The sequence below is a fragment of the Ipomoea nil genome, unplaced genomic scaffold (genome assembly GCF_001879475.1).
Source record: "Ipomoea nil cultivar Tokyo-kokei standard unplaced genomic scaffold, Asagao_1.1 scaffold2690, whole genome shotgun sequence".
Taxonomy (NCBI): Eukaryota; Viridiplantae; Streptophyta; class Magnoliopsida; order Solanales; family Convolvulaceae; genus Ipomoea; species Ipomoea nil.
In genome coordinates this window covers 751,191-774,240 of record NW_017619118.1, presented here as the reverse complement: position 1 = coordinate 774,240, position 23,050 = coordinate 751,191, and the positions used below count along the sequence as shown (strand labels likewise).

At 36.2% G+C, this 23,050-nt stretch overlaps 2 protein-coding genes across 2 annotated transcripts in view; both read right to left on the bottom strand.

The window, feature by feature from the left end:
* Window positions 1-1,855: 1,855 nt before the first annotated feature.
* LOC109155055 (salutaridinol 7-O-acetyltransferase-like) lies at window positions 1,856-2,806 on the bottom strand. The gene has a single exon (XM_019302785.1). The coding sequence runs from the start codon at window positions 2,804-2,806 to the stop codon at window positions 1,856-1,858; it is 951 nt and encodes a 316-aa protein (XP_019158330.1).
* Window positions 2,807-11,318: 8,512 nt separating this feature from the next.
* Window positions 11,319-23,050, bottom strand: part of LOC109155041 (vinorine synthase-like) — a 17,007-nt gene continuing 5,275 nt past the window's right edge. Inside the window, exon 2 of the mRNA XM_019302770.1 lies at window positions 11,319-11,333. The gene's annotated coding sequence lies outside the window, so the exon portion shown is untranslated. The remainder of the gene's footprint in view (window positions 11,334-23,050) is intronic.

Here is a 23,050-nt window from a genome sequence, read left to right as displayed (position 1 = left end):
TCTTGCCAATAACCTTGTTAACCACTTAATTGAATCAATTCTTGATCATGTGTGTTATGCATTGCTAGTGAAGGCTTATGTGAGATTCCGGTCATGGTTGTTTTTATAGAACTTGCCTCATTACTCTCCAAGTGAAGTCTAAGATTTGCATATTTTGAAATTATTTAGGCCATTTTTGTTTAGCCCAAGCCTTTTAAGCCTACCCTTTACATATGTGTTTACCCCTAATTGTCCCCGTTGAGCCTTTTGTTTGTTTAATAAGTGTTAAGCACTTGTCCCTTCTTTGTGTTTGTTCTTCCTTATGTTAACCCTCATCATTTAACCTTTAACCCTTAACCAAAAATATTTTCCTCCACCCTTGGGAGAATAGAACATTTATTCTTTTTCTTGGAAGAGATCTTTATTGGAGCTTGTTTTGTTAGCAATCCTCTTGATAATTTTGTCTAAATGTGGGGGTCTTGATTCATTGAATAAGTTTGTTGTTTGTTTTGAAAAAAGAAAAGAAGAAAAAAAGAATGATGAGAAAATTGAGAAAAAAAAGTCATGAAAAAAGAGATGAAATGAGAAAAATGAAAAGAAAAGAAGAAGAATAATAATAATAAAAGTTTGAAGGTTGTTTTGAAAGTTGTACTCAACCCCACCTCTTTCGAGTGTTGCTTTGTGTCAATTGTAAATTGCTCCTTTGTCCATAGAAGTTATATCTCTTCTAGCTTCAATTGTGAATAAATGTAAAGTTCTCTCCTTTGTTTTATTCCTATACCACTTCTTTGTTAGTCATTCACCCCTAGCCCCATTACAAGCCTAATAAAGACCTATTTGATCTTAGCATACGTTCTTAGAGTTGAACTAGTGGGAGTATGAAGGGCAAGCCTATGGATTCTCATTCAAAGCCAAGTTTTGCATAATCTCAACTTAGCATTTGTGCACACTTGATCATCACGTACTTAAATGGTTTTGGTGTTTGGTTATTGGCTTGAGAATGGAACTTGTGTGCCAAACTAAGGTGATTCTTGAAACAAGTTGTCTTGTAGCAAGTTGGTTTGTGGTTTGATCGGTTGTGCAAATTGGGGGTAAGATCAATTTCATTGCTAGGTTGGTGATTTATTTCTTGTTTTTGCTTGAGGACAAGCAAAGGTTTAAGTGTGGGGGAGTTGATAAGTGCATAATTGTTCATATTTATACCCCATGTCTACCCCATATTTAACCTTATTTTGCTTATGAAGTGTCACAATGTTGTTCAAAATGATCTTTATTTTGTTCATTTGATCCATTATGCACAATTCATTTGTTACATGACTAACCATATATTTCAACATAAAGCTAATTTAGAGTTGTTCTTTCGTGCAGGTAGAGAAAGAAGTTTAAAGAAATGTCATTTTTTGACAAATTATACTGAAGAAAACGGTGTTTTTAAATGGCCAATTGTATGTTGTTGAGTATAGGGTTAGCAATCCTAAGAGTTTAAAAATTCTAATTTGTAATGATCTTAATAACAATTGTACTTCAACCACTAATGTGATTTACAAGGAAGTCTTTACCAATTTGTAAATAAAATTACAATTTTGATAGTTATTATTCTTTTTTGTGTGTTGTAACATCTTCTAATAAATTATTGTGATGTCATATATATAGTTAATTACTATAATATATTTAATTCATTTTTTTATTATTACAATAACAGTGTAAAGTAAAACTTTATTCTTAGACCGTACATGGGTACAATACATGGATATACACTGTACCAATCCGTACCATTAGTATTATTATTGGTACGTACTACATCCAAATACCAAAGGTTATAACATACCTGACATTATTATTACTTATATTTACCGTACCATTGATACTATTGAGATTAATAGTTGCTTGGTAAAGTAGACAGTTCCGATGACAAGGTTTGGATACAAGATACACGAGCAATAAACTCTTTGTCCTTATCTAAAGTGGACATAACCTGCGGTGTCAATCCAATTATCCCTTCTATGCCCCCATCACCAGTCTTGTACAAATTAGCGCCGTCCATTAGATTAAATGGGGCCGCTAGAAACCAAATCGGCTTATCCCACCCAAGATCAAACTCATGAAATGGAAAGCCGCAAACACTACTGATGCCGAAAAACTTAATCTTATCAACACCAAAAGCTGCTATCTTTTCTATTTCGGTCGCCAACCCACCTTGAGCTTCAATTTTGCTCACATGCTCGCCCGTCACTTTCATGATAGCTTCTCGGATTTTCCCTACAAGAGACTGGGCAGTAACGCCGCCTGCCCCGTCGCTCATCCACCGTGCAGCGGTAAGATAGACGATGTTGCCTAAGCACATAGATGGGAATGGCGGATTCAGCCTCTTTCGCAAGTCCGTGGCTTGTGTCAGAAGGTACATCTTGGCGTTTTGGTTAGCTCTTATCACGGCAGCCCATAAGAACGCCGACAATGCCTCCACTGAACTCGGACGACAGCGATCTGAAAGGATATACTCGTCCCTCATCCGCTCAATCTCCTCCTTGCGAAAAACAAATCGTTTCTTTGAGTATTTTCCTTGGTTCGATTTTACCAATCTCGCGGCGACGGATGTTGGGGCAGAGAAGTCGAAGTTTAGAGCGGGCGGGAAAATTGCGGTGGCGTCCACCACGAGATCACCTCCGCCTCCTTCACCCCAGCTGATTGCCGACCAGGTCTGGACGAATCCACCAATCGCGGCAGCATCAGCCACGCCGTGCCAAAGGCAAAACGCCACCGCGGTTCCGCCGCACCGAAATTTGTTCACCTGAACACCTAACATGGGCTGGGAAGGATCAAAATCCATTGGATAGGGATCATACGGAAGCAGCTGCCGGAGATGGTCAACCGTACAAATCCGGAGTTGTAGAAGAACAACATGGAGGTGTAATGAGTTCCTTCTATTTGATCAATATGAGAGAGCTTATAGTTTCTCAGGGAATGAGGAGTTGGGGAAAATGGCCTGACATTCTCTTTCGGATGAATTTCAACTTTTAGCGCCATTGTTGGCCGGGGCAGATTCTTCGAAATATAGGCTTGTAGAGGATAAGAGTCGTATCAAGTCACAACAATTTATAGCGAGCTGGTTGCTTATAGCGCACTTGTATGCATGCATGATTCATATGGGTTCTAATTAATAATTCTGTATGATCTATATGGGTTACTAATTACTAATTAATAATTCTGTATGATTTATATGGGTTACTAATTACTAATTAATAATTCTGTATGATTTATATGGGTTACTAATTAATAATTCTGGGCAAAATTTTTTGGAAGTCCGTAAGAGATTCTGATTGTAGACAACCAGGTGTATAAGTATCACAATTTCAGTTATAAATACTATGTGAGTAATATTTATCATTAGTAATAATTAATTTTACCTTAAACAATATTACAATTTCACATGTAAATATTACAATATCCATCATAATTAAAATATATATATATATATATATATATATATATATATATATATATATATATATATATATATATTTTCAAATACAAACCTGCAGGTACAAACCCCCCCCCCTTTAAAATACAAACTGTGTGCATGTAAGTACGTTAATGTGTGCATGAGCTAATCCTAGATATTGTTGGCAGTGTTCCCAGTGTGCATGTAAGTCTGTTAATGTGTGCATGAGCTTTGGTAGATGGTTGTGATTTTTTGCTCCTACGCGCTGTGTGCATGTAAGTATGTTAATGTGTGCACGAGCGTTGATGGATGGTTGTGATTTTTCCTCCTACGCACTGTGGGCATGTAAGTATGTTAATGTGTGCATGAACTAATCCTAGAAATTTTGGACAGTGCGCCCTGTGTGCATGTAAGTATGTTAATGTGTGCACGAGCATAAGTTTGTATTTTAAGTGGGGTTTGTGTGATACCCCGAAAATTCAATCCTTAAATAGAATTAATTATGTAATTAATTCTAAGTCTTCTCATGAATTTTCCCTTCCAATTCTTTAATTGAAAGTTGGAGGACTTAAATTGACCAATCCCTTGGTCAATTGATTTATTCAAAAGGAGGAAAGGGACTTTTAGCTTTATAAGTTGTACATGGCCTTTTTGTCTTCCTAGCCTTTTAGTAAGGGTATGCTTGTCTTTTCACATTTGCTTGGCATTCAAGCCTTTCCCTATCAAGATCATATTTCACTTCCCCCATTTGGCAAGACACTCTAAACTCTTCACCCTCTCTCTAGAATAGTAGCTTTCTTCCCAAGCCAAGTAAAGTCCACCTTCTTCCTTGCAAAGAAACTCTTCAAGATTGCACCTTTCCACCATTAAAGCATTAGGGAGGGTAAGATCTTAGCTTAGCTAGTGTTCATGGTTAGTCTTTCATGGTCTTTATCTAAGAATAGTTTTCTTTGTGTGGTTATTGGTTTTGTTGAGAAGATTTGAGTGAGGAGGAACTCCAAGGAGAAGTTTAGGAGTCTAAGGAAGAGATTTGTGGTCTACAAAGGTAACCCATGCTTTACAAAACCTATTTTACACTTTTATGATGATTTCTTGACATTATATGGTTGTTTTTGATGTTTTGAGTGATTTGATGCATAATTTTGTGTTTATACATGTTTAGAGCTTGTATCTAGGGTTCATAAATGCTATTCTTTTAGCTATTCATGTGTTCAAGTCATTTCCTTGTTGAATTTGAGATTTGAGGTGTTTTGGACTTGGACTTGGAATTGTTGATGTTTTTCTCAAAGGGAAATTGTGGGTACAGGATGGTACCCGCGGGCGGAACAGCGGGTGGCTGTCCACCCGCCATTCCACCCACGGGTGGAGTGGTTTGTACCGGCGGGTAGAGGCCCACCCGCGGTTCCACCTGCTGGTACACATGAAGGGGGTTGGCGGGTGGTTGTCCACCCACCGTGTGCCCACTGATACGTTGTGCTTTGGCCTCCATTTTGTTGAATCCTTGTGCAATTGTGTGTCTCCTTTGATGTTTCGTATGTCTAGAATGATGTTCTAAGTATCTGTGTTAGGATTTGATGTCTTGAATCATGCTTATGGTCCAACCTTTGTGATTCGTTGGACTGATGTAAATCGTTGAGGTTCGTTGGAACCATTTTGGTTTATCCGTTTGATGTACATGCTAGTTATGAAGTCGTTGATGCTAGTATGTGTTGTTTGTTCATTCCTAATGAGGATTGGCAACTTGTGTTGCCAATCATGGTGATCTTTGGATTAAAGTCTATGGTTGTTAACCGTTGTTGATTGCTGTTTCATGTCTTCTATTGAAACCTCTTGATTGAATTCCTTGACACAATTTTGTGCATATGATTGCTTACGTTTGTTGATGCTCGATTGGGCTATTTATGAGCCTCAATCCTCTTGATGATGAATATGTGTTACTATGAGATTGGTGGTATTGTTACTGAGCTTTGCTCATGAGATCGGTGGTATGTTACTATGATATTTAATGGTACTCTCGTGTACTGAGAGTTCGGCGGTATAATGATTGGTGGGGCACGACAGTCCCAGGCAGAATAAGGTTGGACTCGGTGTACAGTGTGGCACTCGGAGGTAGAGGTTGGAACTTAGATAAGGACGGGTGTAGCCATAAGGGTGGCACAGGGTATAAGGTTGGAACTTGAAACTAGTCATTTGATATGTGATCTTTGAATTATCTTGTGTGGAAAGTATGACTTGTATTAAATATGATCTTGTCTTTCATTTCTTATGAGATTAATTGGTGTTATCTCTTTGTCGGTTATCGTATGGTGTCTTGTTGGCTTATTGAGTAACCATTGTTATTGGTCCTTGATTGAGAGTGTATGTGATGAGTCTTGTTACAGCTCTATCAATTGTTTTAAAAGGATATATATTGTATTCCACTGTCTCAACTAATTTTCCCTATACTTATATGATATGATACTTAACGTGTATTGGTGGTTACCAGCATTATTCGCTGACGGGTGCTACCCTCGTGTTTCCAGGTGATGAGTAGTTCCCTCGAGTGCGCTAGAAGACGGATAGATAACGTATCTCCTTTATGTTCTCTAGTTAGACTTGTGGCCTGTGTGCCTTGAATATTATGACTTTGTTGATGAATGATGATTTAGTTAGATTTTAGCCTAGCATAACGCTTTCCCGGTTTTGATGCATTTAGCTTCCGCTTTATGATTAGACTTTATCTCTTTTATTAAGCTTAAATGGTTTTAAATTTTGCTTAAAATCGGGGGTGTTACAGTTTGTATTTGATTGCAACCCTATATATATTGCTTCCCGTGCGGTTGTGCGGTAGATTAATGTGCGTGAGTCGCGTGCTTATTGTGCCTGAGATTTGTACTTAATGTGCCTGAGTGTGTAATGTTAATGTGCGTGAGTTTTGTACTTAATGTGCCTGAGTATTGTGCTTAATGTGCTTGAAGTTTGTGCTTAATGTGCGTGACTTGAGTTCAGAATTACGAGCTCAAAAGGAAGCAGAACAGAAAGAGAAGGTGGGTAAAGCTTTTCTGATTGTGTGTGAATGGATGGATATATGTAAACGCACATATGGTTGTTCTGATTTTATGTTAAAAACAAGACAAAATCCATTCTTCCACCACTTCGAAACAAAAAACAAGAAGAAAATGCAGCAGTGGATGCGCATAATTTTCACAGCAGTGGTTGAAGAACACACTCACGCACATTAAGCACACAACTCACGCATCTTAGGCACAAGACTCACACACCTTTAAGTACAAAACTCATGCACATTAACATTACACACCCACGCACATTAAGTACAAATCTCAGGCACATTAAGCACAATACTCACGCACATTAATCAACCGCACAACCGCACGGGAACCTTACACTATATATATATATATATATATATATATATATATATATATATATATATATATATATATATATATATATAGTTAAGTTCAGCAATGGTCCTCCAACTATTGTGATTTTTCAAAATTGATTCTCGTCTTTTAATTTGGACGAAAAAGACCCTTGACTATCAGATTTGTTCCAACATTGGTCCTTCTGTTAACCTTCATGTTGTTAGGCGTTAGTGTAGGGGCTAAAATGGTTATTTCCTTAGCTTGCTTTCTTCTACCCCCTGCATACACCTTTGAATGTGCAAGATCCAGTCTGATCACTAAACTCGAAGATATCAGAAATCAAAAACCACTTCTCAATCTCATCCCCACCAGATTGCAATGTCTGGCATTCATCCATAGATACTAGGAATGAAGAACTGTACAAAGATGTTTGCAACAGAATTTTCGGCCTTAAATTCCCGCTTCCATTCTTGCAATTAGGTTGATTGCAGTAATCCTCAATCTCCCCAACCTCTCTCCCTCGAGTATTCTATTCTAGACACCCACAGAGCTCGAAAGGGAGCTTCATAGTTTTTGGCTTCTTGAGAGCGGATTTAATAGCATTTTTTATCCGGGTTCTGAACATTTTCTCCTGACCAGATTGAACTGAAAGCAAAACAACCCCTAATGTGAACCCTTTCTTCACGAAGATATGTATCTTTTTACAACAAATCAAGGCGCTATCAAGTGCCCCGGACATGGCTGGCCAGGAAATAGAAGAATTACAAGCAAACATGAGCATGAATACTTCGTCATCAGAGACCTCTTGTATCATAATCGCTGGGTGATCCTCCATTAATGCTTGCTCTATCAATTTGATGTGTAGAGGTCCTTCATTTTAAACCCAGCTTACGCATAGCTAAAAGAAGAAACCCACTAAATCAGTAGAAAATAAAACACAAGAAGTAAATCTATAGCACAGTAAGACAGGATGCTAAATGTAAAGAATCGTAATGCTTGCGAATGTTGGAAACGAGGTTTTGGGGAGCTCATATGCAAATTTTCCTTGTAAATTTAGTTCTCCCAATTCCCTTACCTTCTTAGTAATTTTTCAGTTTGCTATCACCGAGAACTCGGTGAAAGGCTATTTCAATGGAAGTAAAGTCGCTATTTTCTGCTTCTTGTGGCTATGATTTTGTTTCCCCTCCCTTCCACAACTCGCAGCTACTGCTCAGCCGGAAACAAAGGTCGCCACAGAGACCTTGACGTCGTCGGAACTGTTGTTGTCGTCGTCGGAAGTTCCACCTGCGCCGGAGCTCGCCGCTGTACAAGAAAGGTCGCCGGACCTCACCGCTGTACAAGGAAGGTCACCGGATCTTGCCCCTTCACCGCCGCCTTGTACTTAATGTGCATGAGTCATGTACTTAATGTGTGTGAGTGTGTACATAATTTGAGTTGTTGTTAGAACTTAAGGTGCGTGTGTTTTTTGCTTAAGGCGCGTGAGTTTTGTGCTTAACATGCGTGAGGCTTGTGCTTAACGTGCGTGGGGTTGTGTTCTTAAAGTGTTTTGTTTGTGTGCTTAATGTGCGTGTGTTTTGTACTTTAAGTGCGTCAGATTAATGCTTAACGTGTGTCCACACGCACCGGAAGCCCCACCCGCACCTGATCCCTTCCCTATATATATATACATATATACATATATATATATATATATATATATATATATATATATATATATATATATATATTGTTGACTCAAAGTGTTTTGTCAAAGTTATGTGCAAAAAGAATTCCAACTCTATAAAGGAATACCAAGCCTAAGAGGAGTAGTTATTGAAGAATACTAGTTCTAAAGGGAATTGTTATTGATGTTTTTTTAGTTCTAGTCTGATTAGGAATATCTTTGTTATTCACGAATTTTTTAGGAGTAGCTACTATAAATAGGGGTTGTCCTTTATTGTAGAAGGCAAGCATTCAACATTAATCTTGTGAGGTACGAGAGTATTTGAGAATTGGATACTAAATTCCCCTAGAAAGTAATACATGTGTTTAGGTTTCAATAGTCTGGTAGGAAAGATCATTCTATTGTGTAATCTCAGGTTCCAAACAGTGTACTTTAAATATTGAGCTTTTAGTGGATTTAGGCAAGTTCTCAAATTGAGAAGTGCCTCGCAGATTAGGGTTATTTGCCCGGACTGCGTTACAGATCGTTTGTGTTACAACTTACGTTTCAACATCACTGTGTGTGTCGATCCTTAAAATTCTACAATTGGTATCAGAGCAGGCTGCTAAAATTACTAGCAGGATCCTACACCATCCAAAGGAACGACACAATGGATTTTCCCAGAGAAGGTTTATCGAATAGCAGACCCCAGCTCTGAATAGTGAAAATTATTCCTATTGGAAGACTAGGATGAGAGTTTACATCATGTCCCAAGGTGAGAGAGTGTGGAGAGCAGTAGAAGAAGGCTGAGAACCACCTACTAATGAAAGAGGAGAAAAGAAACTAAAAAGGGAATGGTCTGAGGCTGAAATCAGAGAAGCAAACTACAATTCAAAAGCCATGAACTCTATATATGGGGCAGTGAGTGAATAAACTTTTAAATTGATTTCTAACACTGAAATTGCCAAAACAGCTTGGGAAATCTTATGCAATCATCACGGAGGTAACACCATTGTCAAACAATCAAAACTACAGATGATTCAAACACAATTCGAAACTCTAAAGATGGAAGAAGACGAAAACATCACACAATTCAATGCAAAAATCCTAGATATAGCTGGAGCTGCATACAATCTAGGAGAACCTTTTCCCGAACCAAAATTGGTTAAAAAGGTACTCAGATCACTACCTGAAAGATTTCTCATGAAAGTCACAGTCATTCAAGAAAGCACAAATCTGGACACATACAAACTAAGTGACCTAATGGGAAATCTCCAGACATACGAACTGGAGATGCTTCAAAGAAAACCAAATGATTCATACAAAAGTTTGGTTTTTCAATCCAAGCAAAGTGCAGATTCAGATGAGGACACACAAAGCATGGAAGAGTCTATTGTCTTGCTCACCAAGAATTTCAATAAAGTGATCAAGAAGTTCAACAAATTCAGAAATAAAAACAAGAACTTCTCAAATAACAATGGAAACAACACAAGTTCGCAGTCACGCACATTCGAAAACACAAAAAAGGAAAAGCCTCAAAATACCGAGGGGATACAGTGCTTTGAATGAAAAGGGTACGGACATATCCAATCAGAATGTCCAACATACTTGAAAAGGAATAATAAAACCTATGTCACAACACTTAGTGACGATTCCGATAGTGAAGATGAAAATTTCAACTTTGTTGCTTTCACTACCAAGCACGAAGAAGAAAATACCTCTCAAGAGGACACACAAGAGCTATTTGAAGCATACACACTGCTACAATCAAAGTGGCACGAACTCATCAGAGTTAATACAGAACTCATGCAAAAGAATCGTGACTTACAAATTGAAAAAGAGAGAGAATTCCGGGAACATCTGGAAACAAAGGAAGAAATAAAAAGACTCCAGAAAAAGGAAGAGGAATTAACAAGGAAAATACAGTCCCTTGAAGAAAATCTGCAGAAAACAGAAAACACTGACAACAGACATACAGAAAACCCAGAGATGTCACAACATCACTTTCAACAACGAAGGAGAATCAGATGCTATTACTGCCACAGATTGGGACATATAAAGGCATATTGCTTCAAAAGACAAAATAATCTCTATTACAGACAAAACAACAGAGATTGGGCAGTACAAAGCAAAAATAACAGCAAGAAAATCTGGGTAAGAAAAGATCAGAATGTTGCCTACACCTCAAAAACTAGCAAAGAACAAAACGTATGGTATTTTTACAGCGGGTGTTCAAGGCATAGGACTGGAAATCCAGAAAACCTAGAAAACATTCAGTATAAGAATGAAGGACATGTTACCTTTGGAGATGGAGGAAAAAGGCCATATCATTGCAAGCGGCATCTTGAATGTCCATGGGCTGCCTAGGTTGCCAAAAGTCCTCCTAGTACAAAGTCTAAAAGCAAATCTAATCAGCATAAGTCAGCTTTGTGAAGATAAACTCAAAGTAGAATTCTCTAAAGACAATTGCATTGTGTTTAATCAGAATCACAAGTATGTCATGATGGGAAAAAGGTCCGCAAGCGAATGCTATACATGGGATGGTGACCTATCTGGTTTACAGACAACTATCAAGCAAAAACAATCACGGCATCAACATATGGGACATATAAATTCCCATGACATCAAAGGGGACCAAGGAATATCCCTAAGTTATTCAGATTATTCATCAAACAGTAGGGCTTTCAATATAAACAGTACAATGGAATCCATGAATAAGGTTATTGATGGCACAATGTCAACAATACCCACTAATGATGACGAAAGTCCCAGAGTTGTTGAAACAACTGTTCCAACACCTCTGACTACTGTTATGCAGAATCATATAACAGAAACAGAACCAGATGAAGAAAAGGATAAAAGGCAATCTATTGAGAAAAATCCTCCTCTGGAAAATATCATAGGGGATCTCAATCAAGGAATCAAAACTAGGGGAAATAAACAAGATTACCTCAAAATGGCCGAAGAAGATTTTTGTTTTACCTCCAGGTTTGAAACAAAGAATATTGATGAAGCACTAAGAGATGAATTCTGGATAGAAACCATGCAAAAGGAACTACAACAGTCTGAAAGAAACAAAGTCTGGGAATCAGTATCTAAACCCAAAAGATGCTAATACTATTAGAACAAAATGGATAAGTGTTGACAAAGCACTACTTGTTAAGCACTATGGAAACCAGATGGATTGGAAAAGGGGTAGTAAGACTAGTAGATGTGTTGGCACACAACCTGTTCGACAAAATGTCGAGCTGGGCTCTGCTCATCTATTTGATCTGAATGCAAGGCTAAACTGTGAAGCTGATGTTGAAGAAGTTGCGATGGGCTTGTTGAATGAGGTAGTATTGGTAGAGGAAGCTATTCAGGAAGTGTTCCTTTCCTTTGACCATACACGATCAGATAGATCATCAGAAATCAAATCGAACGATAATTGGAGACTTGTTCCCGGAGATTGATCAAATTAGCGAAGAAGGTGACCAATCGATATCTAGTTTTGCGACCGGTGAGACTGCCAGATTGAAGGAAAACTCTCCGATTGTGAAAATCTCAAGCGAGGAATGGGAGGATCTAGTGAAATCGAAGGAGAGGGTGGTGGGGCGTTTCTGCAAGAGAGCGTTCGCCTTTGGACCGCCTTAGGGCTGAGAGCGATCGAAAGAAAAAAAACTTCTTTTTATAGCTGTCAAGAAAACAAGAAAAAAATGATGAAGTCACAAACAAAGATTCAAGACAGCACTCATCAGATAAGAGAGATACGTGGAATCAATTAAGGGTGAGAAGAATCATAAATCAAGCCACTATGAGATCAAGGTTTTTGCCAAAAATTTGACAAAGGGGGAGATTGTTGACTCAAAGTGTTTTGTCAAAGTTATGTGCAAAAAGAATTCCAACTCTATAAAGGAATACCAAGCCTAAGAGGAGTAGTTATTGAAGAATACTAGTTCTAAAGGGAATTGTTATTGAAGTTTTTTTAGTTCTAGTCTGATTAGGAATAGCTTTGTTATTCACGAATTTGTTAGGAGTAGCTACTATAAATAGGGGTTGTCCTTTATTGTAGAAGGCAAGCATTCAACATTAATCTTGTGAGGTACGACAGTATTTGAGAATAGGATACTAAATTCCCCTAGAAAGTAGTACATGTGTTTAGGTTTCAATAGTCTGGTAGGAAAGATCATTCTATTGTGTAATCTCAGGTTCCAAACAGTGTACTTTAAATATTGAGCTTTTAGTGGATTTAGGCAAGTTCTCAAGTTGAGAAGTGCCTCGCAGATTAGGGTTGTTTGTCCGAACTGCGTTACAGATCGTTTGTGTTACAACTTACGTTTCAATATCACTCTGCGTGTCGATCCTTAAAATTCTACATATATATATATATATATATATATATATATATATATATATGTGTGTGTGTGTGTGTGTGTGTGTGTGTGTGTGTGTGTGTGTGTGTGTGTGTGTGTGTGTGTGCGCTCATACACACACACACACACACACATATATATATATATAGGGTAGGGTTCCAATGAGAACATGTGTTTAGGTGAGAATGTGAGAACACATCATGTGCATTCATCTAATTTTTTTAATGGTCTAGATTAGATTAAGTGTGTGCGAACGCGCATTAAATGTGTGCAAACGCGATTTAGTGTGTTTACACACATTTAATGCGTGTTCGCACACACTTAATCTAATCTAGACCATTAAAAAATATTAGATGGATGCACATGATGTGTTCTCACGTTCTCACCTAAGCACATGTTCTCATATGTTCTCAACCACTGATTTTGACCAGAATGAAAAAAAAAATATTAACAGAAAAAAAAAAAAGGATAGCATTATGTTAATTTACTGTAAGGAAGGTAAGTTTTATTTTTTCTTTGTCTGCATTATTTTCCTTCATTGGGTCCATATTCTTCTTTTTTCCAATGCATGTTTTGTCCCTTCGAGTGCACAGTTTATCTTCTAGCTCATATTTACTTTTTTTTTTCTTTGGATACACTATTTTACTTCTCAGGATGCATATTGTTCCTTCTTTGGGTGCATATTGTTCCTTCTTCGAGTGCACGTTTTCTTTCTTTGATTGCATAACTTAGAACTTAAGGTGTATAATTTGAGAACTTAAAGTGCATAACTTTAGACCGTTGGGTGCATAACTTAAAAATGTTATCTTTGCACTATAACGTGCATAACATTGCATTGTAAGGTGCATCGAGTTTAGCCTACGAGAGCATACATTTTAATCATTAGGTGCATAACTTTGCTACCTTAGGTGCACACACACACACAAAAAAATATATGCCCATTATTAATACTGTTAAAATTTTAGTTATATTAAAATATTATTTTAAATAATTCACTGTGTGTGTGTATATATATATATATATATATATATATATATATATATATATATATATATATATATATAAAATTAATTGTAGAATTCATATTAATATTAATGAAGTAAGAATTATAGAAATGATATATTACTAAATATAAATATGGTAACCTTTAATTAAAATCTAAATAAAATCAAACTTACCATTGAAGAATGTAAGAAAAAGATATTGTGTATGCATGTGCATGCAATGGTAATAATAATGTGAAAAGATAGCAGAAGTTATAACGGTAGGGATATTTTTCTCCAAAAAAATTATGTAGTACAACATGTATAGCATAAGGTACAACAAAAGTTAACAGAAAAAACGGACATAAAACTAAGGACATAACCTGGATTGAAACTTATTATGTTTTTAGATATATATATGGGATGGTTCACGTGCGAAGAGTTTCCTAGGTGAGAGATGGGATCAGATTTGAGCAATTGATCTAATCTAGATCAACGGCTAAAATCAAGAAAAAAAAAACATGCGCTTCTTGGGAACTGGATGCATTCTCATTCTACCATTGTTGAACTAATGCTCCTTTAAGGTTCAAAATTATGCACCTTAAGTTTCAAACTGACGCACCTTAAGTGTCGTATTCACGTACCTTAAGTGTCAAATTGATTCACCGTTAAAGTGTCAAACTGATGCACCCTAAATATCAAACCAATGTACTACATTAAGTGTTGAATTGGTGCATCTTAAGCGTCAAAATGACACAACTTAAGTGTTAAAATGACGCATCTTAAGTGTTAAAGTGACGCACCCACTACAAGAAAAATGCACATAGACATCACTAGAAGACAACAGTTTTTAACAAAAGTGTTGTCTTTTGTATAAAAGACAACAGTTTGGTCCAAAACCATTGTCTTTGCCGCAACACTTTTGTCAAAGACAACGGTTTTTACTTAACCATTGTTATAAGTGTGTTGTCTTTGTGCAATTTGAGAAAATACAACACTAAAATGACAACGGTTTTAAAAACCGTTGTCTATGTGCGCTTTTTTTTTAAGACAACGGTTTTATTTAACCGTTGTCTTTGATATGTTGTCTTTAAGTGTACTTGAATAAACAACACTACAAAAACAATGGTTTTTTAAAACTGTTGTCTTTGCGTATTATTATTTTTTAAAAGATAACGGTTTTATTTAACTGTTGTCATTTGTGTGTTGTCTTTAATAGCACCTTGAATTCACAACACTACAACGACAGCGATTTTATAAAATGATTAACATTAAAAACATGAACATAAATGAGGGATATAATTTTGATTGAGACTTATTATATTTTTTAGATATATGTTATACACAGAAGCAAACAATTTTATATATGTATATTATGTACACCCACGCTGACAATGAAGTAATTAGAAAACAAAACAAAAAACTTGGCCATGTTAATTATACACTGACCCACGCAAGGAAAAAAAAAAACTTCCTAGGCGACATGTGATACACACCAAATTTGAAGTCGACAATTGACCGAATTAAATTATTGGACTTAATTTTGGGATTAATTATTAAATTATTTAGTTGACTATGATAATTAAATTAATTTAATTAGTCTAATTAAATTTAATTTTTAGTTATTGAATAAATTAATTAATCCAAGTCCAATTCATGTTGGAATTTAATAATTATTATAATTAAATTTAAATATAATTTTATTATATTTGAATTTGATAATTATAATTTAATTTAAATTATGTGATATAATCTTGAACTTAGACATGATTTTGGCAAGGTTCGTTTTGGATAAAATTCTTAATATTTATCCTAAATAATTAATTATTTTATTTGGATAAATATTAAGGGGCAATTTATATCGTGCACCACGACATGTTCAATTGCTGACGTCACTCCGTCCGTCCAAACGGCCCAAACCCCATTATGTGTATTCAGTTAAAAGTTTATGGGAAAAAGTGTCAAATTGGCCCCCTAAGTCGAGTGGATAGTGTAATTGGGTCCCCTAAGTGAAAAAAGCTTCATTCAGGTCCCCTAAATTTGTAAAATTGTTCAATTAAGTCCAGGTTGACTTGTTTATCAGGTTAAATGCATACGGTGTTGACACGTGTCCTTATTTTATTTTTTATTGAAAGTATTATTTATTATAAATTAATTAAAATAATAATAACAATTAAAAAATTATTTTGTATTAAAATATTATTTATTATAAATTAATTAAAATAATTATAATTATAATTATTAAAAAAAAAAAATAGTCGTGGCCGGACGGCTACGGCCGTCTAAGAAAGACGGCCATGGCCGACGAATTATTATTATTTTAATTAATTTATAATAAATATTTTTTTTAATAAAGAATAATTTTTTTAATTATTATATTTTAATTAATTTATAATAAATAATATTTTTATAAAAAATAAAATAAGGACACGTGTCAACATTGTATGCATTTAACCTGATAAACAAGTCAACCTGGACTTAATTGAACAATTTTACAGGTTTAGGGGACCTGAATGAAGCTTTTTTCACTTAAGGGACCCAATTTCACTATCCACTCAACTTAGGGGGCCAATTTGACACTTTGCGTATTGTGTTATGAGTTTCTATGTATTCAATTAAGAGTTTCTGTGTATTGTGTTATGAGTTTCTGTGTATTCAGTTAAGAGTTTCTGTGTATTCAGTTAAGAGTTTCTGTGTATTCCGTTTAGAATTTCTGTGTATTCAGTTAAGAGTTTCTGTGTATTATGTATAATGTTAGATTATGTGTATTCAATTATGAGTTTTTGTGTACTCTGTTATGAGTTTATGTGTATTTGAAACCAAGGATTTTTTTTATTTTTATTTTTTGACAATGCACCAAAAGGACGTCGTTTTAGGTAGGGCGGGGTACACAATGCATTGTGTGCCCTGGTGCACGATATACCGACTGATATTAAGGGGAATTTGTTGAGGGTACTAATTCCACCATAAATAGAGCTTCCACTTCATTCTTTAAATCACAACTTGAAGACTTGAGAGCACTTGAAGATTTTGAAGGCACTTGAAGGCATTGAAGGCTCTTGAAGAGTTGAAGGTCCACTTGAATCCCGAAGGAACACCTCACTTAAATCTCGGAAGCACACGCCACTTGAATCTCGGAAGCACACGCCACTTAAATCCTGGCTTGAATCCCGAAGGCACACGCTACTTAATCCTCTACTTGAATCCAAGAGGCACACACCACTTGAATCTTTGAGGCACACGCCACTTGAATCCCGGGGGCACTTCATTAGAACATTAGTGAAGAATTAGAGGACTACAAAGAGATATTTTTGTACTTGCATCTCGAATTATACACATTGTAACCCAATTTTGTTATATATACTAGCCAGGGTATGTACACGCGTTGCGCGTTGTGCAATGCCCAATAAAGATTGAATGAAAAAAAAATGGATGTATAAAAATAATTAGAGTTGTAGTTTTGCATTAATAGTTATTGTTATTGATTATTGATAATTATGCAACCGTTATTGGACATAGCTATTCGTTTTAAGATTTGAGTAATTTAGGAATATATACGTAAAGAAACATTTATGTATATTTTTTAATAAGGGAAATTAATATACAGTTATCTATAAATTTGAGTTAGATTCTGTATGTATTTGTGAAAGACAATTTAATGGATAAGAAATATTGTACGAGATTTATTGTATAATTGGATGAGTAAAAAAAGAAAACAAATATATGCAGTCTCATTTTTATTTAGTCGAATAGATTTAATTTTTATGTACAAATAGTTAGACGAACCTTGTTTAAGAAAAAAAAAAAATTATTAGTGGGTTGTAGAATTTAGATTAAATTCTGGACAATATGATTTGGAAACACATGTGGTATGTTTTGTTATGGTACGGAAATGAAAGGAAAAAACTCTATGTGTACATGAAAAGGTAGACGTTTTGTTTTTAGTTGTTAAAATGTGAACTGATTACATCAATTGCATGATAACCTCTTAAATTAAAACACAAGTGAGAGAGGTGGGAGCATTTTTTTTTTTTTTTTTTTGGGAGTAGAACATAATCTAAATATTTGAATATTTTGATCGATATTAACGACAAAATATAGAAGACAAAAATTTGGTGACAAAGGAATGCAAACCATTGACAAAATTACATTTCGATTACAAATGTTGCGCTTATGTATTTTTATTTTATTTTTTCCATTATGGATGAGACCTGTAATAAAAAAAAAATTATAAGAAAAGTTAGTCAACATTCTTATCCACAACTCTGGCTGGCTCTATCTATCAATCTATCTGGTTTTTCGTATCTTTTTTTTTTTTTTTTTTAACAAACTAATTCACTGACGACAAGTCAAACAAGTTTTATCTTTCAATTTATATGTATCTATACCTTCATCCGACGAATCAAACAGTTTTTATCTTCAAACAAGTGAAAGGACTACTTTACCCTTTAATTTAACATTCACTTAACATTCATGCGACGTAAGGACTAACATTAAAAAGAATTCGAAAGTCAATGGACTTAAATTGTTCAAACTAAAAGTTGGAGACTAATTGTGAAAAATCAATATAGTCAGAGGCCCATTGCTAGAATTAACTCTAATATAATAGATTGAGTTTTAGAGACGTTTTTCTTTTTCTTTAGAATTTATATGGATGATGAGAACTGATTGTATAGTATTATATTTTCTAAACTTGATTTCAATGAGATCAGATGATGTGAATATATACAATAAAGAGTTACAATGTGATAAGGATAAGAAGTAGAGAGTCACAGTGTGACAAGGATAAGAAGTTCTAAACAGACTCAGATACATAGAGTCCTAATACTCCCCCTCAAGCACAGTGTATACTAGTAACCTGTAGCTTGTCCCTTACGGAAGAAAATCTTGGTCCAGGCAGAGCTTTGGTGAATATATCAGCAAGTTGATCCATTGTGGAGATGATGTTGACTTGAATATTGCCTGAAGCCACTCGATCACGAACAAAATGATAATCAATCTCCACATGCTTGGTGTGCGCATGAAAGATTGGGTTGGCACTCATATATGTAGCTCCTAGATTATCACACCATAATTTTGGAATGGAAATACCCGGAATCTGTATCTCACGTAGTAATGACATAATCCATAGAACTTCAGCACAAACATCTGCAAGAGCTTTGTATTCAGCCTCAGTGGATGACCTAGCAACAGTTCTCTGTTTCTTGCAAACTCTGGATATAAGATTACTCCCCAAGAAAACAGCAAAACCACTTGTGGATTTTCGATCCTCAGGACAACCAGCCCAATCAGAATCAGAGAAGGCATGAATGTCTCTAGATGAGCATCGTCGTATGCGCAAACCATGATCAACTGTTCCCTTAACATACCTGAGTACCCGTTTGAGCTGCTCCCAGTGTGGCATGGTGGGAGCATGCATATGTTGGCATAACTGATTAACTGCAAAGGATAGGTCAGGTCGTGTGACAGTGAGATATTGCAGTGCTCCAGCTAGACTCCTGTACTATGTGGGATCATCATATAGATCTGAATTGAAGGGGACAGTTTTCGAGATAGAGATAGGTGTAGAAAGGGGTTTGCATTCAGACATTCCAGTCCGTTTTAAAATATCATTCATATACCGTTGTTGAGATAAAATAATCCCATTGTCACTCTTAACTGTTTCAATACCAGTTCGTGTTCGTTTGTTAACGAACCGAACACGAACACGAACACTCCAAATTCCTTAACAAACGAACACGAACAACCTCCGTTCGTTTATGTTCGGTTCGTTAACAGCCCTATCCTTGTCACACTATGACTCTCTACTTCTTATCCTTATCCTTGTCACACTATGACATTTATCAAAGATGACATAAAGATCATACTTTAATTTCATAGGGAAGAACCATGTATAACGGGAATAGTCATCCACAAAGATCACAAAATAACGTAAGCCATAAGTAGATAAAGTGGGTGCAGGACCCCAAATGTCTGTGTAAATAAGATCTAGGACTTGAGAACTAGAGGAAGCAACACGAGGGAGGGGAAAACGGGCAGATTTGCCTAATTGACACGCATTGCATAAAGAATTATGACAACGAATATTATCACGAGACCCACTAACCAAACAAGAACGAAGTATATGGCTAAGAACACGGTTATGAGGATGACCCAGACGATTGTGCCAAGTGGAAGCCGAGGCACGAGCGGAAAGAAACGCTGACAGAGACGAACTAGGTAATGAAAGTGTGTATAGTCCCCCCGAACTATTGCCCCGAAGAAGTATTTCCTTGGTATTGATATCTTTCACAACAAAAAAGGAGGAGTGAAACTCAAAAAAGACTTTATTATCGAATGCAAACTTCTGAACAGATAATAAAGGAGTAGACAAACGTGGAACGTGAAGTATATCAGACAACGTAAATGATCTAGAAGCGGTATTAAAAGAGGCATAGCCAACATGACTAATAGATAAACCCATACCGTCACCAACACGTAAAGTGTCATTACCAGTGTACTTCTCCGATGTAGAAAGGGCAGCGATGTTTGGAGTTGCATGATTTGTGGCTCCAGTGTCCGGAACCCAAGTATGAGAATTTGACGAGGTTTTAGCAACTAAACCATTCTGAAACACCAAATTAGCCTGAGAACACAGAGCCCCTGAATATCGCCGAAAACAGTTGACTCCCGTGTGACCGAAACTTTTACAAATTTGACACGGATCGTTATAGCGCCAAAAACAATTGGCTCCCGTGTGACCAAAACGTTTACAAATTTGACATGGATCATCATAGCGCCAAAAACAATTGACTCCCGTGTGACCAAAACGTTTACAAATTTGACACGGATCATCATAGCGCCAAAAACAATTGACTCCTGTGTGGCCGAAACCTTTACCGATTTGACACGGATCATCGAAGCCACGTTGCTGACCTCCACGGTAATTAAGGTTGCCACCGTAGCGCTGCATCTTCTTGATTTTATGAATCACAAAACCCTAGCTAACTAATACCAGATGAGAACTGATTGTATTATATTTTCTGAACTTGATTACAATGAGATCAGATGATGTGAATATATACAATAGAGAGTCACAGTGTGATAAGGATAAGAAGTAGAGAGTCACAGTGTGACAAGGATAATAAGTTCTAAACAGACTCAGATACATATAGTCCTAATAACAAGATTGTTTATGTTGAATTCCTAATTGAACAAACGAAGAATGCAACTTTTTGTACTCAGCACCTAAATCAGACTGAATGGCCTTTATTTTGCAATTAAAGGACCGTTCAACAAGAGTACGAAATTTATCAAAGATGACATAAAGATCAGACTTTAATTTCATTGGGAAGAACCATGTATAACGAGAATAGTCATCCACAAAGATCACAAAATAACGGAACCCAAGTATGAGAATTTGACGAGGTTTTAGCAACTAAACCATTCTGAAACACCAAATTAGCCTGAGAACACGGAGCCCCTGAATATCGCCGGAAACAGTTGACTCCCGTGTGACCGAAACTTTTACAAATTTGACACGGATCGTTATAGCGCCAAAAACAATTGGCTCCCGTGTGACCAAAACGTTTACAAATTTGACATGGATCATCATAGCGCCAAAAATAATTGACTCCCGTGTGACCAAAACGTTTACAAATCATCAAAGCCACGTTGCTGACCTCCACGGTAATTAAGGTTGCCACCGCAACGCTGCATCTTCTTGATTTTATGAATCACAAAACCCTAGCTAACTGATACTAGATGAGAACTGATTGTATTATGTTTTCTGAACTTGATTACAATGAGATCAGATGATGTGAATATATACAATAGAGAGTCATAGTGTGATAAGGATAAGAAGTAGAGAGTCACAGTGTGATAAGGATAAGAAGTAGAGAGTCACAGTGTGACAAGGATAAGAAGTTCTAAACAGACTCAGATACATAGAGTCCTAATATGGATAAACAAATTATACATTAAAAGTCATGTTTAAGAAATAAGGGAAATATCACGTTACTTTATCATTGTTTTTTTAAAAAAAAAAAAAAAAAAAAAAGATACGCCATCAATTTTTAGAAAAAATCAACGTCGTATAGTATTTTATAATTTGTATACAGATACAATGTCAAAAAAAAAAAAAAACTTACATCACATATATATATATTTTTTGTAATAAATAGATACGACTGTAATTTTTCCTAAAAAGCAACATTGTATAGAATTTTGTTAAAATTAAAAATAAAAATATAAAAATCGACATCGTATCTCAATTATAATTCTTATAAATGTTATGATGTCAATTTTTTTTAAATGACATACGATGTCTATGTTGATGATGAGTATCGTGGTCATTGCGCAATGGCCGGTGTGAATGATGATGATGATGAGATTGTGATTGGTGGAAATGAATTGTTGGCGGTTAGCACAACTTGTGCCCGGTCATTGTACTAAAGGTACAGGCCTAGCGGTTACTGTGCTAAAGGCACAAACCCACCTTAGACCTGCTTGCCGTTGAGCATGGGTCAGGTTATAAGTGCTGCAGCGTTATGTCAGGGCTATATGCGTGGACCCCTTGATATTGGCACTAGAGGTGCGGATCATGTGAATGGCACCATCTTGATATGTTGGTGGTTGAAAGGTGGTTTGTCGGTGGGGGCATGTAGTTGCTCGGAGGCATAAGGGGAGGCGATATAAGGGTGGCTTGGAGGTATAGGTTGGAACTGATATACGGACGGAGGGGAGCTGCAAGGTTGAAACTTGGTATAAGGTTGGAAGATGGATTGTGTGCTTTGTTGATTACTTGCTAACTGATTGTCTTGAATGCCTTTGTTGTCTCTATTTGCTATTTATATGCCTATCTGTCTGTTATGTCTTGCAATGTGTTCTTAGGACGCATGGTGGCGCAATAGTACATGGTAGCACGCAGGTACAAACTGCTATCATAGAAATAGTCGTTATGTTGTTGGATTCTGCGAAAATTGGTGATGTCGATAGGGGGATTCTGCGCCTCCATTTCAGCATCCTCTTTTATTTATTTCTTCTCTCCATTTATTATTCTGTTGATCTGGCCTATTAGTTGGGTTTGGGTCCATTATTTTATTCCTTCCTTCTTTAGGCCTGGCCTGTCAGGGCTTGGGTACATTCCTTATTTAGTTTCTTTTGAGCATTATAGGCCCAAATGGGCTCAGTATGTTTTCTGGTCGCTTTTTGACCGTCAGTTGTAAGACTCTTTTTCCCGTTGTCTAATAAAGCTTTTGTTTTGAAAAAAAAAAAAAAAACTAGAGTCTCATAAGTATATATGTATTCCA